The sequence below is a fragment of the Typopeltis vanoorti genome, chromosome 8, assembly GCF_054136105.1.
Source record: "Typopeltis vanoorti isolate ZY-2024b chromosome 8, IOZ_Tvanoo_1.0, whole genome shotgun sequence".
Taxonomy (NCBI): Eukaryota; Metazoa; Arthropoda; class Arachnida; order Uropygi; family Thelyphonidae; genus Typopeltis; species Typopeltis vanoorti.
In genome coordinates this window covers 34,855,921-34,871,378 of record NC_143556.1, presented here as the reverse complement: position 1 = coordinate 34,871,378, position 15,458 = coordinate 34,855,921, and the positions used below count along the sequence as shown (strand labels likewise).

At 35.6% G+C, this 15,458-nt stretch overlaps 1 protein-coding gene across 2 annotated transcripts in view; it reads right to left on the bottom strand.

The window, feature by feature from the left end:
- LOC150103921 (phosphatidylserine lipase ABHD16A) overlaps positions 1 to 15,458 on the bottom strand; it is a 304,831-nt gene that overhangs the window by 154,411 nt on the left and 134,962 nt on the right. For both annotated transcript variants that reach the window (XM_090396602.1, XM_090396603.1), the window contains one exon: positions 7,326 to 7,366. In XM_090396602.1, coding sequence (XP_090252728.1) covers positions 7,326 to 7,366 — 41 coding nt within the window. The remainder of the gene's footprint in view (positions 1 to 7,325; positions 7,367 to 15,458) is intronic.

The window sequence follows — 15,458 nt, the reverse complement described above, 5'->3', positions numbered from 1 at the left end:
TTTCAAGCCTACGTACACCAAATCCATTCAAATGTAAACCATCCATCTTATATAAATCCTTTCACCCATCGAACTCACTCCACACATCCACAAATACCACACCACTCTCCATGCATAACCCACGCATAAAGTCATTAGCAATTATGGCCCTCCTTCAAAAAACTTCACTGTCACACCGTGACAAAATACTCACCATCCTAACTCTCTCACTCTTCTCTTTTGCTACCTCTAGTAATTCCCTCACATCCTCTATCATTTCCATTTTGTCTTCTTTCAAATCATTTGTTCCTGCCACAACTATCATTTCTTTCACCCTCTGTTTTTGCTCTCTAATAGACTCGCTGACGTCCTTTATGTTCACACCTGGTTGGTATGATTTCGTCAAACTCTCAACTATCACACCTCTTAATAACAAATCTCCGTACAGCACTCGCTCCTTCATTTTGTTTACGTTTACGAACATTCTCTTATTTTTCGTATCAGACTTTCGGCGTTTATTAGTTGGTACGTTCAGTACACATTTTTGCATACGCTCCAGTTACCGTTTTGCTCAATCTATCGCTCCGCTCAACCGTGCGATCTCACTACTTGCATCTATCTCACCATTTTCATTATCATTTAAATCATCCATTCATTCTGTATTTTTACCTTCATTTACACTTTCAATGTTGCTCTCACACCTATCTGGTACTACCTCACAATTTCTTATCACATCACTATTTTCTATATTCTGACTTTCTTTAACGATATCACTCTTGTCCCCAAAACATGCTTTAGATCCTCATTTCCTTACACTTTCTGGACATATTTACTCCACTATCACCATCTAACCAGACTCCAACTGCTCTTCGCAAAGCATACATCTCACAGACAGCACATTGCATAAACTCTTTTATATCAAAATTCTTTAACAAACATGGCGACCTGGCCGCCATTTTTTTTTTTTAATCTGTGCCATGTGGACGCTATCGTATCTTAAAAATAATAATTAAAATAACACAGAAAACACACAAAAATCGCAAAGACATACTAAGATACGAAAAGCAAACAATACTACGTAAAATTCTAATAAAATTGCCAATGATAACATAAAATACTACTGATCTTTTCAGGAGCTCTCGACAAGCCAACGATCATATCAGTGTGACACCTACCGACTATATATAACATTTGTATTGTTTACAAAAATATCACGTATTTACATCTACAAAATATTCTGCTTGTAAAACTATAGCAAACCGACCACTAATTAAATTTAAAGAACATGGATATGTAGCAATAGATCTAGTGGTGATCACCAAAGATAACAATATGATTAGAATATTGTTCTTTGTCATTTTTCAAAGTTCCATTTGCTCCCTATAGTAGGTTTCTGGTTTATGTAATCCTTAGCATAACCATGGTAGTAACATATTAAAAGTTTAAACTGTCATGGATCAGATTCATATAAAGATATTCATGAGATTTTGATGACTGAAGTGCAATGAACTATTATCAGCAAAATTGCAAATTTCCACTAACTGGAGAAGATAGATATTCAGAAGAATGACATATTTTATTAGTTGAATGGCTTCCAGATAAATGAGAAGTTGATTGTTAAAATTTTAAATTGAAGAGAAAGAGTAAAATGACAGCAATATTTGATTATAAAGGTTTTTAGGAATACAGGCTAATTTTCAAGCTAGTAGAGTTATGGACCGTGGTTGTTGGGATACATTTGTGAGGAAGGCTGTGTCACAGAACAAAGTCAAATGGAAAGAAAGAAGAGGAACAGATTCAGAGAGCTCAATAGATAACAAAAAGTCATTACTCATTTTAATAGGAGCAGTAGAAAATGCCAGTTGAATTACTTATAGAAAACACAAAGCTGAGATGTTGTTTAAAGTGTAGAAATTAAAATCAATGAGAGAGAGAGATGGGGGAGGAGATGAAATATTATTTTGCAAGCAAGATAAGACTATGTTTTGGTAGAACTGAAGGAAGGCAGCATTTATCCTTGTTTCCTCAAAGAACAACATGCAGGATTGTGTTTAAGATGCTGTAAAAAATAATAGAACTTGGAATGTCTATGCACTATGAGTAGGAAGAATGGAGTGTATTATCTATTATCATCAGCAAAACTATGGGCAGAGTTACTGGACAATGAAAGTATGTCATTTGATGATGGAGAAAGAGAACAGATGGTAGAATAAAGCCCTGGGACTCCTACATTGGTGGAAATTCCAAGTAGAGGAAGCTATCCACCCTGATGCAAGGTGATTGCCTGGAAATAAAACTGATTACCCAATTACAAGAGAGGAAATCAGACCAGAAGATGACAACTGGCTGAATAAGTCTCAATAGTACACATGATAAAATGTTCTGGATATGTCAAGAGCAACAGTAAAAGTTTCTTCAACACTTTCTACAGCACATGTCCAAGGGCTGATGATGAGGTAAACTGGAAGATAACTAATGATGGCCACCTTCATTATTTTAGAGGACCAAAGAGAGGAAAAAGAATAGGTACTTTGATGGCATACTTTTTATCACCCTCTCCCCTCCAGAAAAGACTGAATACAAGTTTGCTTTCGTGGTCTTGTGTTATGTCAGTTGAACATAAAAGACTGCAGAGATGATACAAAACCTGATACAGTTGTGCTCCAAAACTAGGTTTTGGAACACAACTTTGACTACAAATAGAGAAATACCATCAAGATAGGGGTTTTTTGGTATCTAGATTATTTAAAATTTTTCTGCTGAAATACTGAGGCATATGGTACTGTTTTTGGTATACAAAAAGCAATTTCCCTTTGCCATTTATGCAGGGGCTGGAGGTAAATAATAAAAACAGAGCAAGAAAGAAGTATACATGAGCAGAAGTTGCACCTATGGCCTTTGTAAGTTACCATAAGGCACATCTACCATTTGTATAATAAAACGGTCATTTGATTAATATAGATGTGCCTTTTGGAAAGTTTGCAGTCTTTTGACTTTTCAAAATCAGATTTGAATTTCTTCATTTGTTTTGCATTTGTTGCATAATTCAGTATAAGTTGACAATGAAACCAGAATTCTTATGTCAGGCGACTGTGGTGCTGGATTTTTTTTTTCTTGGAGTGTTTTGGTATGCCTGTTGTCAAACCATGGTTTGAATAGTGTATATGTGTGTACAGGAGGGGGGGGGGGATCTTGAATGGAGTGAGAAATGAAGACCTTTATTTTGACGAGAAGTTCTGTAATTTTTAGGTGTTTAAATCACAAGCCTGTATCTGGAAGTATAACAATGGAAATGAAGTGTCAAACGACATGAGGCTGAGAGAAGATGCTATGTAAAAGAATACGTACACAAGATTATTATTCTATTATTATTAAGAGAGAGCTCAATGGAGTTAGGGCTCATCGAGGGAGGCCATATACCACATGTACCAGCTATCATACCTATTCTTGAATTCATTTACACTGCTTGCACTCACAACTTCCAATGGCAATCCTTTCCAATCACACACCAACCTATGAGAGAAAAATCTCACCCGCTTCTTAGCAGCATTCATTCTCAGCTTTCAAGGGTGCCCTCTTGTCCTTTCCCCACCCTACATAAATTTAAAAATTTTTCAGTTTATAAGCAATCATATCATCCCTCTTTCTCCTGTTTGCTAGTGTCTGCAGTCTACAAATTTTCTATCTGTCTTCATAATCAGTACTCCCAATCCTGATATCAATTTTAACACTCTCCTTTGCGCTCTCTCTCCCCTATATCAGAATCCCAATGGAAACCAGACCAGATCTGCAAATGTCATAGCAGACCTAATGAGAAGAGAGATGACTTCTACAGTATATGGAAGAAGAATTGGTTAAAAATATATTCACTGCTTAACCATTTGAACATTTAAGTTACCTAGGAAGGTGATTCATTATTTGGGTAGTAGGACTGCTGAAAACAAATTTCAATGATACAAATTCAAAGCACATAGAGTGATTTCCGTAATTTGGAGAGTAATAAAGACAATGGAACAAGGAAATGGCACAGAAGAAACCTTGGGCAAAAAAAAAGATGGTTCCATATTTGGCATTCACTAGCATAGAATATTGACTGTTGTTTGCATATTTAAGGTGTACACTGGTTGTTGTATTAGCTGATATTTGAAGTTCAGTTAAAAACAGGATGTTTTGTCTGAAAATATCCAAACAACAGACCTTCAGGACTAATGTAGAAATGCTATTCAGAACAAGCTGAATTTTTGGTGTCCAGTTTAGAATGGTAAGAGGTTATTAATCAAGATTATCAATGCAAGAATTGGAAAAAAATAAGAATCCAAGAGATGGAATTTAAAAAAAAAAGCAATGAGGTAACAAAACTATCTAGGTATAAAAACATATGTAGCAGGATTAATAAAAAATTATGGCTAATAGTTTTCGTAAGAGACCAAGAAAGCATGGCTGCTATTTGAACATAATGCACATGTTGATAATTTGCTTGACACTTCCATACTTTAGTATAATCAGAAAAGGAAGATCAAGATTTCAATGAAAGCTAACTGTAATATGCTTGATTATGCTTTTGAACAGCCTTAGTAGATTTCTTCTTAGAGAAGCAAGGATTAGATATGATTGCAGCTGTTTGAATTATAACCAAAACAACCAAAGCTATGAGGCAAATGTGTTATGTCTGTTAATTGTGTATATCCTTTTGGCAGTTTTTTGCCTCTTTTATCTCACAAAAGTGAGATGACAAATCCAACCAAAGTTCTTTCCTGTCTTTCCAACCAAAGGACATTGCTGATACTGAGCGAGATTAGATAAGGAGGACGAGATTAAAGCAGAATTGGAAATAAATGGTTCCACGCCCATAAGAATTCTTTCACTGATGTGTTCACTGTAAATGTTTGGATCAGAAGATAGAAAACAATGACCAACAATCAGGAAGACTAACATTATAAGAATGTCAAGTGGGGCACACATTATGTGGATAAGAGTAACTGTGTGCAAGTTGCTCGGGAGGGGTGGGTGGGAAGAAATCCTCACTACGTTGGGATCTGAACCACCTACACAACATCTATGCCATACTTAGAAGGACCACTTGTGAGTAAAACAATAAGTGTTTGGAGAGTGATTAATTATCTGATATTCTGGTAAATATGAAACAATTTGTGATCATAACAGCCAACAAGTCCACTCCGCACATGATAATTTGTTACAGTTGTAAAAGGGAATTGGTTAAAATTGAACAATAAGATCTTCTAGGAATACAACTTCATAATTAGGAAAGTTGAACTAGAGAAAAATCAACATTTAATTAGGAAAATAAACTTTGATTTACTTTAAAGAAAGTGAATCAAAATAGAGATTTTGGCTGAAGAAGAATGAAGAGGGGAGATTAAGTCAAACACTTTCTGACATGATTAACTTTAAGTAAACATACGAGGGTGGTCTGAAAAGTTCTCAGCCTTGACCTTAAATGGCAACACTATCAGAAAGATTTTTTTTTTTCTAAGTTGGTACATCTGTCATAAGCATCCATGTGAAATTCCAAGTCATTCTATCAAGTAGTTTGTTTTATACAGCTGTCTGAAACAAAAGTGTTGTCTGTATCCCTTGAAATGGATAAAATTGAGTATCGTGCAGTTATAAAATTCTTTGTAAAAGAAGGTTTAACACCAAAAGAAATTCATTCAAAGTTCATAAAAAGTTTATGGGCACTCTTCTCCTTCGTTTTTATCTCTTTCAAACTCTGTCAGTTCTCTTCTCACACCCAGACACAGTTGCACTGACTTGTGAGCATTATATTCCTTCAATTTATACCAGCTACAAACACAAGACCTTGTTACATGGCACATGCACCTTGTCCATGGGGATATCCATTGACTTCTTTCCAAGCAGTGTATAATATATTAGTAATTTTAAGTGAGTAACACTCACTTAAAACTGAGCAAAACATCAAAACAAAGCTGAGATATTCTGTCAATTCAGAAATTAGGAGCTGTTATTGCAAAAAGTGTAATACATGAGTTTAAAAGTTTGATATTTAATTTCTATGAATTTCTTGTAATAAAAAATGCATTTGAAAATAAAATGGATTTATCAGTAAAAGTTTTGTTATAAGAAATTAAGATAGAAGATGATAATACAAAGGGTAAAAATAGCTTCATACCATGATCGTATAAAACTGTATACAACCAACATTATTTCAAAGCCAAAGGTAGAAACTATAAAAGTTTTGTAAAAAAGTTGACCAGAGAGCTTATGGGAATAAACTCGCTAGCATTCACAAGTTACCCTAGTAACTTGTGAATGCTACCTTGGGCAAGCACGAGTGCTTGCCCAAGCATCCATATATTTGCCTTTTATTGGTCCATTCTGATATGGTTTCACTGGCCTGACAGCTGTTTCAAACTGGTTGGGTCTCCTCAGAGGCCAGGCAAAAAACCTTAAGAGAGCAAAAACTCTTGTTCAGTACTAATTAGGAACTTGAATGTCAGAGAGGTGTATTTTTCGTAAGCAAACTCTCGGTTGGTGTGTAAAGTATCTACTAAAATAAAGAACCAAAAGGTTTCAGTTCGGTGATGCAAAAATTATCTAAATCAAGTGGATGTTAAATTCCGTATTCCGTGCTAGCACAACTCGTGAATGCCGGGTGTATTCCCATAAGTTCTCTGGTCAACTTTTTTTTATGAAACTTTCATGGTTTCTACATTCAACTTTGAAATAATGCTGGATTTAATATCCACTTAATTTATATAATTTTTGCATCACCGAACTGAAGACTTTTGACTCTTTATTTTAGTAAATACTTTAGGCACCAACCAAGAGTTCACTTACAAAAAATACACCTCTCTGACACTTCAAGTTGCTTAGTAGTGAATGAGTTTTTACTCTCTTAAGGTTTCTGCCTGGTCTCTGAGGAGAACCAACCAGTTCGAAACAGCTGTCAGGCCAGTGAAACTTATCAAAATGGACCAATAAAAGCTGAATATATGGATGCTTGGGCAAGCACTCATGTCTTCTACGTAGTCCGCATTAGAGCAACTCATGAATGCCAGCGAGTGTATTCCCGTAAGCTCTCTGTTCAACATTTTTTCTTTTTACCAAACTTTCATAGTTTCTACATTTAGCTTGATATAATGCTGAAATTAATACAAGCTTGATTTATATAATTTTTGCATCATCGAACTGAAGCCTATTGGCTCTTTATTTTAGTAAATAACTATATACAACCATTTGTGTGTGAAATTGCTATTTTTGATTTTATTTCATTTATTTTATTTTTTTAAATCAATAAGGAATAAGTTTCTGAGAAGATAAAAATATATGCAAAATCAGAATGAAGGAAATAATTTTAAGCCTACCTCTTCTATAAATTTTGCCCTTCCCTGCAACAACATAGGTGCTGTAAAAAATAAAAATCATTATAATTATGGCTATTATAGCCTGTTTTTGTTTAGGAGTGTCCCTTATTTTAAATACATTGGCTATTATTACTCAAAAAAGGGGTATATACCTTTTATGGCATTATGGGTGAGTATAGAAGGCAATTATAGCAGAATAAAAGAGGTGGAAAAATTTTGTACATACCTTGTTTTGATTCCAGGATGTCTTCCAATTTCATGATCCTGCTGAAGGTTGTTTATAAAGGAGGGGTGGGAGAAAGAAGGGAGCTTGGGGGTGTGTTTTGACACACAGGAAAATAAATTCGGAAACCTGGGTTTTCTATTAATAATATATATATATATATATATATATATTACTGTGTTTAGGGGCGCATTTTGTGGGGGGGGGAGGATAGAAGGGGGAAGGGTTTACTTATGTGGAAACTGGGGCAGGGGAGGGGGTTAACAGCGTGCGGACTGTTTCGGTCAACTGACCATCATCAGAACTTTTTCGGAATGAGTGTAGGGCTATGTCAAACTACAAGTTGAATCCGCCAAATAAGAGCATTTGTTGTGGCTAAATGGCTGGAGGTTGGCTTAATTTGTAAGTTCTGGATTGTCCAACATTCGGAAATTAGGTAGGAGCGGTGGACGTTGATTGAATTTTCATCGCATTTTATGGCGATAGTTTCGATATTCTAAGCATTGTTTCGTTGTCTTGTTTGTCTATGATTATGGCCTTGTCGATTTGGGGGATATGTTTCAGTTCAGCGGTGTGAGCTGCAATTTCTGTCTTCCTGTACTCTGTGTTTTATTTTTCTTTTTGATGTTGCAATGTTTTTTTGTGTTCAGATATTCCAGAATGGGAAGGAATACTGCAATCCCTGAGGTGCTCTTGTAGTCTAGTCCATAAGGACCTAATTGTACAGCCAGTGTAGGTGAAATCACAGTCTTTTTGACAAGGAAATTTGTAAACTACGTTGTGGTGTTCGAATATTTCTTTGTGTGTGAAAGATTTAGTAGGTTTTAGGAGAGGTGTAAAATTTCGGTTCGTGGTGAATACTAGCTTATAGTCCATGTTTTTGAAAATGTATATGTTGGCTTTGTATGTGTTTTGGATGTATGGCAATTTGATGACCACACATGTAGGGAAGTCTGTTTTCTGTTTTTGTTGTATTATTGTTATGACGGGATTTTGCCGTACTGTTCACGTAACTTATTAGATGTGTGGGATAGTTGCGATTTTTGAAAACCTGTGTTAAATACTTTAATTCCATGTTAAGATAATTCTTGTTGGTTGAGAATTTGTCATCATCATCATCAAATTCCTGCCATGCACCCTTAAGGAGGTGTACAGGATATGATAGTACTACATGAAAAAAATTACATCATTACTAACTTCCTATCTACAATTTTCCTCCAAATCAGTCTCTTACTTGTCAAGACTCCAACATTATCAGATCTTCTATTGTTCAAGGCATTTTGTGCCGTATCAAAATACCTATGTCTTGGTCTTCCTCTGGGTCGTTTTGCTGCCAACCTGGCAGAGAACACTTGTTTTGCTAATCTTTCTTCGCCCCTTCTGTTTAAGTGACCATACCACTTGAGATTAGCTCTGCTAACGCATTCCTGGATGGTGACAATGTCAAATTCTTTCCTAATATCCTCGTTTTTAATATGATATTGCCATTGATGCCATCTTTTCACCCCTATAATCTTTCTCAGAAGTCTCATATCTGCGGTCTCTAGTCTTTGGTCAAGTGTTTTACTTCTGACCCAGCTCTCAGATTCATAAGTTAAAACTGGTTTGAACACTGTCTTGTATCAGTGTTGACTTCCCACCATACCAGCTTTGCTGATTCTGTTGTCTATTTCTATATTTAATTTACCATCTTCAGTAAAAATCGTGGTTAAGTAGCTGAAATGTTTTACTTGTTCCACAGGTTCTCCATTCACAACACAGTTGACATTTACATTAATTCTGCCTATTTTCATTGTCTTTGTCTTTTTATTGCTGACCTTCATATCATATCTATCATCATCATCAAATTCCTGCCATGTACCCTCAAGGGGTGTACAGGATATGACAGTACTACATGAAAAAATTACATCATTACTAACTTCCTATCTACAATTTTCCTCCAAATCAGTCTGTTACTTGTCAAGACTCCAACATTATCAGATCTTATATTTCTGTCGTCTAAGGCATTTTGTACCGTATCAATCCACCTATATCTTGGTCTTCCTCTGGGTCGTTTTCCTGGCAACCTGGCAGAGAACACTTGTTTTGCTATTCTTTCCTCTCCCATTCTATTTAAGTGACCATACCATCTGAGATTAGCTGTGCTAACGCATTCCTGGATGCTGACAATGTCAAGTTCTTTCCTAATATCCTCATTTTTAAAATGATATTGCCATTGATGCCATCTGTTCACGCCTCTAATCTTTCTCAGGACTCTCATATCTGCGGTCTCTAGTCTTTGGTCAAGTGTTTTACTTCTGACCCAGCTCTCAGATCCATAAGTTAAAATTGGTTTGAACACAGTCTTGTATACAGCTAATTTAGTGTTCCGACTAATTTCTTTCTTATTCCATATGAATTTATTTAATTGACTTCCCACGATACCAGCTTTGCTGATTCTGTTGTCTATTTCTATATTTAGTTTACCATCTTCAGTAAAAATTGTGCCTAAGTAGCTGAAATGTTTTACTTGATCCACAGGTTCTCCATTCACAACACAGTTGACATTTTCAATGATTCTGCCTATTTTCATTGTCTTTGTCTTTTTATTGCTGACCTTCATACCATATCTATTACAACAGCTATTCAATTTAGTCAGAGTGTCTATCATATCTATTACAACAGTTATTCAATTTAGTCAGAGAATCTTGCAAACTTGTAGCGGATTTATTTAGAAGTATAACATCGTCCGCATAAAGAGCTGACATTAACATCTCCAATTTTGATATCATATTTAATACTACTTTCCTTCATAATGTGATCCATATAGATAATGAATAACAGAGGGGATAATGTACATCCTTGTCTCACACCAGATTTAACACTAAACCATCTTCCTGTACTTCCTTCAATTCTAACTGCTGACTTACAACTCAAATAAAGACTAAGTACTGCTTGATATAATGCAACATTGACACCAGCCTTTTCCAAATCGACAAAACTTAAATACAGATCTTTGTTATATTCCTATGCTGTCTCGACTATTTGTGGTAAAGTGAAAATCTGATCCTGACAGCTTCTATTTGGCCTGAATCCAGCTTGTTCTTCACCAAGCTTTTCTTCCAAAATTCTTCTCAACTGTTTCTCAAGTATACTTGCATAGATCTTGCCAGGAACACTCAGTAGGGAAATATCTCTGTAATTCTCACATTCAGTTTTATTTACCTTTTTATATATGGCTACTATGAGAGCTCTACTCCAATCATCAGGAATTAGTCCCTCTGTCCAGGCTTTCTGAACTATGCAGTGCAGCCACTGTAAGACACTTAGATTTTGATGGCTTTTTCTACTTCAAGTATGGATATGTATTCCTGACTGCATGCCTGGTCAGTGTTTTTTACCACTGTGTTGTCATCACTGCTTGTTTCATTTAACAGCCTTTCAAAGTAATTACTCCATACTTCAAGGATATCTTTTCTACCATTTTCATTTTACCTTTATCATCTCTAACTCCTTTTACAGCACTCTTTCCTCCATTCCTAAGCTTCTTCAACAACCTCCAGAATATCTTGCCACCTTCTTGATATTTATTTTCTATGTTCTTACCAAAGTCCTCCCATGACTTTTGTTTAGCTAGTTTTACAGAGTGTTTAGCATTCTTGCATTTGTCTCTGCATTTTCTAAGAACAAAAGCTGACTTATTTGACATGAACTTTTGATATGCATTCTTCTTTTCCTTCACTGCCTCTTTAACTTCCAGTGTCCACCAGGGAGTTCTGATTTTTTTATCCTTACCACATGCCTCTCTGGCAGAATCAATCAATGTTTTCTTCAGAGCTTGCCACTGAATCTCCAAGGTTTGATTCCTGTTCTCAAACTCTTTCATTTTCTTTTCAATAATCTTTCTGTATTTTAGTCTACAGTTCACATCTGAGAGCTGCTCAACTTTTATTTGCTTTAAAACTTTCTTACGTGTTATTCTTTTCAATATGAAATTCAATTTTATCCTGGTCAAGACTAAATAGTGATCACTTCCAATTTCAAATCCTCTGTACACTCTGGTGTCCTGCACCAAGAGAAAACATCACTATCAACAATAACATAGTCATTAGAGAAAACATCACTATCAACAATAACATAGTCAATGAGACTTTTCTTATTACTTGTCTCTTCTCTCCATGTGAATTTGTGCACATTTTTATGTTTTAACATGGTGTTAGTAATAACCAGTCCATATCCTGAGCAGAAATCCAACAGATATTTGCCATTATTATTAGCTTTGCCCTTTTCTCCAAATTTTCCCAAAATATTTTTGTATGTCTCACAATCATTTCCTACTCTGCTATTTAGATCCCCAACAAGGACCAACTTTTCATTTTTCATTGTGTCAGTTGCTTTTTCTAAAGCATCAAAAAATTCCTCCACCTCTACCTTAGTAGAATCTTCTGCCTGACCATAGGCACAAATAAGTCTCATTGTCCAGTTCCCCATTCTCATATTTGCCCACATTACTCTACTTGAGACTGACTGCCATTCAAGAAGATTAGCCTCGTATTTTGTGTTGAATACTATGGCTACTCCTTCTTTTCCTTGATAGTCATTGCCTGAATATAACATTTTGTAATTATTGCTCAGAAAGATCTCACCAGTTTTTTGTCTTTCTTGTTTCACTCACCCCTATTATGTTGATCTGGTACTTATCTAATTCCTCAGCTAGCTCCATTTCTTTGCCATTCAGGCTTCTTACGTTGATAGTATCGATCTTTAACTCTGGTGATGTTGAGTTGGGGTTTGTTTTCAGATTTGTTCCAGTAGCTGACTTTTCGCTGTTCGCCCTGGTTCCCTGGCAAAAACAATGGGGGGGGGGGCGTTGTTTAACCAGGTGACGCCCAGCCGGCATGAAATTTTGTCATGTTGTACCATCATTTTTTATTTTGGTTTAACCAATAAGAATACATTTGGTTGGCTAAATCCCAAATTGCCAGCCCATCCTCGTTCGTTCAGTATCCAAGTAGATAACCAACAGGGTGCACCACGAGAAGGTGAGGATTCAACATTAGGTCAGAAGCCCTGGTCGGTTCTCCACATTCCTTTAAAGGCTATGTGCAGGTCTCCTCTCAGTTATACAGCTTTGACCCTTAAGCACCCCAATGGAGAATTTGTAAGCATTGATAAATTGTGATAGGCTGACTAAATTTTTAACGGAATATGGGTTGTATGAATTGAATGGAGGTAGTTTCCGATATGTGTGGGTTTGTGGAATATCTTAGTAGCTATCTTGTTATTGCTTCTGATTAATGTGAGGTTTAAGAAATTGATGGATTTGTTCTGTTCCCATGGTGAATTGTAGTCTGTTGCTATAATCGTTGAGGGATGTTTGTAAGGCGGAGATGTGTGAGGGTTTACCAATGCATAGAATATCGCCCACGTATCTGCCATAAAAGGTGATGCTGGGGGGGGGGGGGGGAGTAGAAGTGATTCAATGTGTGCCAGGAATAATTCTGATAGATGTCCACTGATGTTTTGGCCCATTTGGAGACCGAAAATTTGAACATATAAGGAGTTGTTGAACTTAAAGAAGTTGGAGGATATTGTGAGTTTGAACAAGCTAATGATGTCATTTGGTGTTAATTTTTTGTGTGTGTGTGTGGTCCTCTATGAGTAGTGTGTGTACAATGGCTAATGTTCTGGAGACATCCACGTTGGTGTATAATGAAGTTGCATCTAGTGAGGTGAGGATGTCATCATGGGATGGAGTAGTGCTATTTATTTTCCAGAATACGTCGTCCATATTTTTGATCATACAGATAGACGTTGTTAGTAGTGGTTTGATGAGTTTGGCAACAAATTTTGATACAGTAGCTGTGGTGGTGCTCTTGTAGGGGACTATGGGTCGTATCGGATAACCGTCTTTGTGGGTTTTGATGTTCCCGTACATATATGGGATCCGTGTAGAGTGTGTGTGTGTGTGGGGGGGGGGGGGGGGGGATGTGTGTCTCATTGTGGTTTTATCTATTTTGTTTTGGCTTTTTAAGGTGTGTAGGGTGCTGTTGATTTGTTTTATGAGGTCAGGGGTAGGATCATTGTGGATTTTTTGGTAGGTGTGTTGGTCGTTTAAGACGACCGTTATTTTGTTGTGGTAATCGGTTTTGCTGATGATGACTACAGTATCTCCTTTGTCAGCTGGGTTCTTTCTTAAAGATAATAGGGCTCTTTGGATTCTGATTATGTAGAGATTAGAGTAATTATTATTTGCTTCAGAATCCAACATGATCTTCCATCACAAAGGCTAGACTTTTAAATATTATTTAATGTAAACAACTTATTTTATAAATTAATATTCATATAACTACCTTAATTTTGTCTAATATTTAATTATTTAATCAAGATATATGTATTAATAATGAAAAGTGTATTAAATATTATTAAGCTATTTTAATTATTACTATGTTAATATTATAAGAACTTGTATTTGATAATTTAACTGCGCATTATTTGAAATGTAAATATTCTCTATTTATTCCTGTTTGTAAAGTTTAACGTTATGTAATAGCTCAATTTTATTATATTTTGTTTTGTTGTCATGGAAACGTATGTAAGTGAGCAAGCACGTTTTGGAACACCACGTAAGGTTTATTGAAAAGAGTTTTAGAAAGAGATCACGAGAAGAATTTAGGCGGGAAAAATGGATATAAAAAGCGAGGAACGCTGGAAAAGGGAGAGCATTAGAGATTTATAAGAGAGAGATTGGCATCAGGTTGGAATCGGAGCAATCGGCATTCAAAAATCCCAGTGCGATAATAGCAAGTTGGCAAGTCACTCAAGCAGCTAAATAAAGTCTACTAGTGGAGAGGCGGTTAGCTAATAAGTTGTAGAACAACAATTATAGCTACGAAAAAAAGGCTGAGAGACTATTAAATAGACTAGAGACACTTGAGTTGAGATTTAGTTTCAGCGCCGACCTTTCAAGAACATACGGAACCTTGAAGTATAGAGAATAAGTAGAGGCTGTGAAAATTGAAGTTTAACGATAGTTGCATTCAGAAGTATAGTGCTTAAAGAATTAATTGAATGCCGGAGGGAATGAACAACTGTGCATATAAAACCTAAAGTTAAGGAATTATTGTATTGCTTTATTTCATGAGTGATCGGTAGCACTTTATGCAACAACGTTTGTTTATGTGTATTGTGACCGATGATTAATTCAGTTATTGCTTAGAAGAATTATTTTAATGAGTGCTGTTTACTGTTCAAAGTGTTTACAGTTATAAAAAGTGTTTACGTATAAGTAAATGAAGTAGAAAAGATTATCGGTAAGATTATTCCAACCTTAATATTTCTGTACAGAGAAGTGTGCGAGTTTCATCTTAGAATTCCCTGATACTAACAGTAACTATTGTGGAGAATTAGCCGAAGTGTAAAATTAAAAGTGATTGTTTGTGAAGAAGTGTTACTGAAAATTTTATTGTATTTGGAATTTAAGGAACTGTGAGAAGACTGTTTGAAGAATTGAAGAAAAATCTACCCTCAACTATTTCTCCTTAATATGTTATTAATATATATACTGGCTGAGTATATTTAACTTAATTCACCCGCTTTGGTTCGAATATTTTATGAATGGTGCAGTAAAAGAGATTCAGGCAAAATACAACTTATCATTAACAAAAACAAACATTTAATTTTAAAATCACAAATTTTACACTTAACTTCAAATCACTAATTAAGTTATTAGAAACACTTCAGCCTTCCTGGCAATACAGTCATGCAAACTCAGACAATGGTAATTCTGTTATCTCTACTTTACAGTCTTCTTACAGTTCCTTAAATTCCAAATACAATAAAATTTTCAGTAACACTTCTTCACAAACAATCACTTTTAATTTTACACTTCGGCTAATTCTCCACAATAGTTACTGTTAGTATCCGGAAAT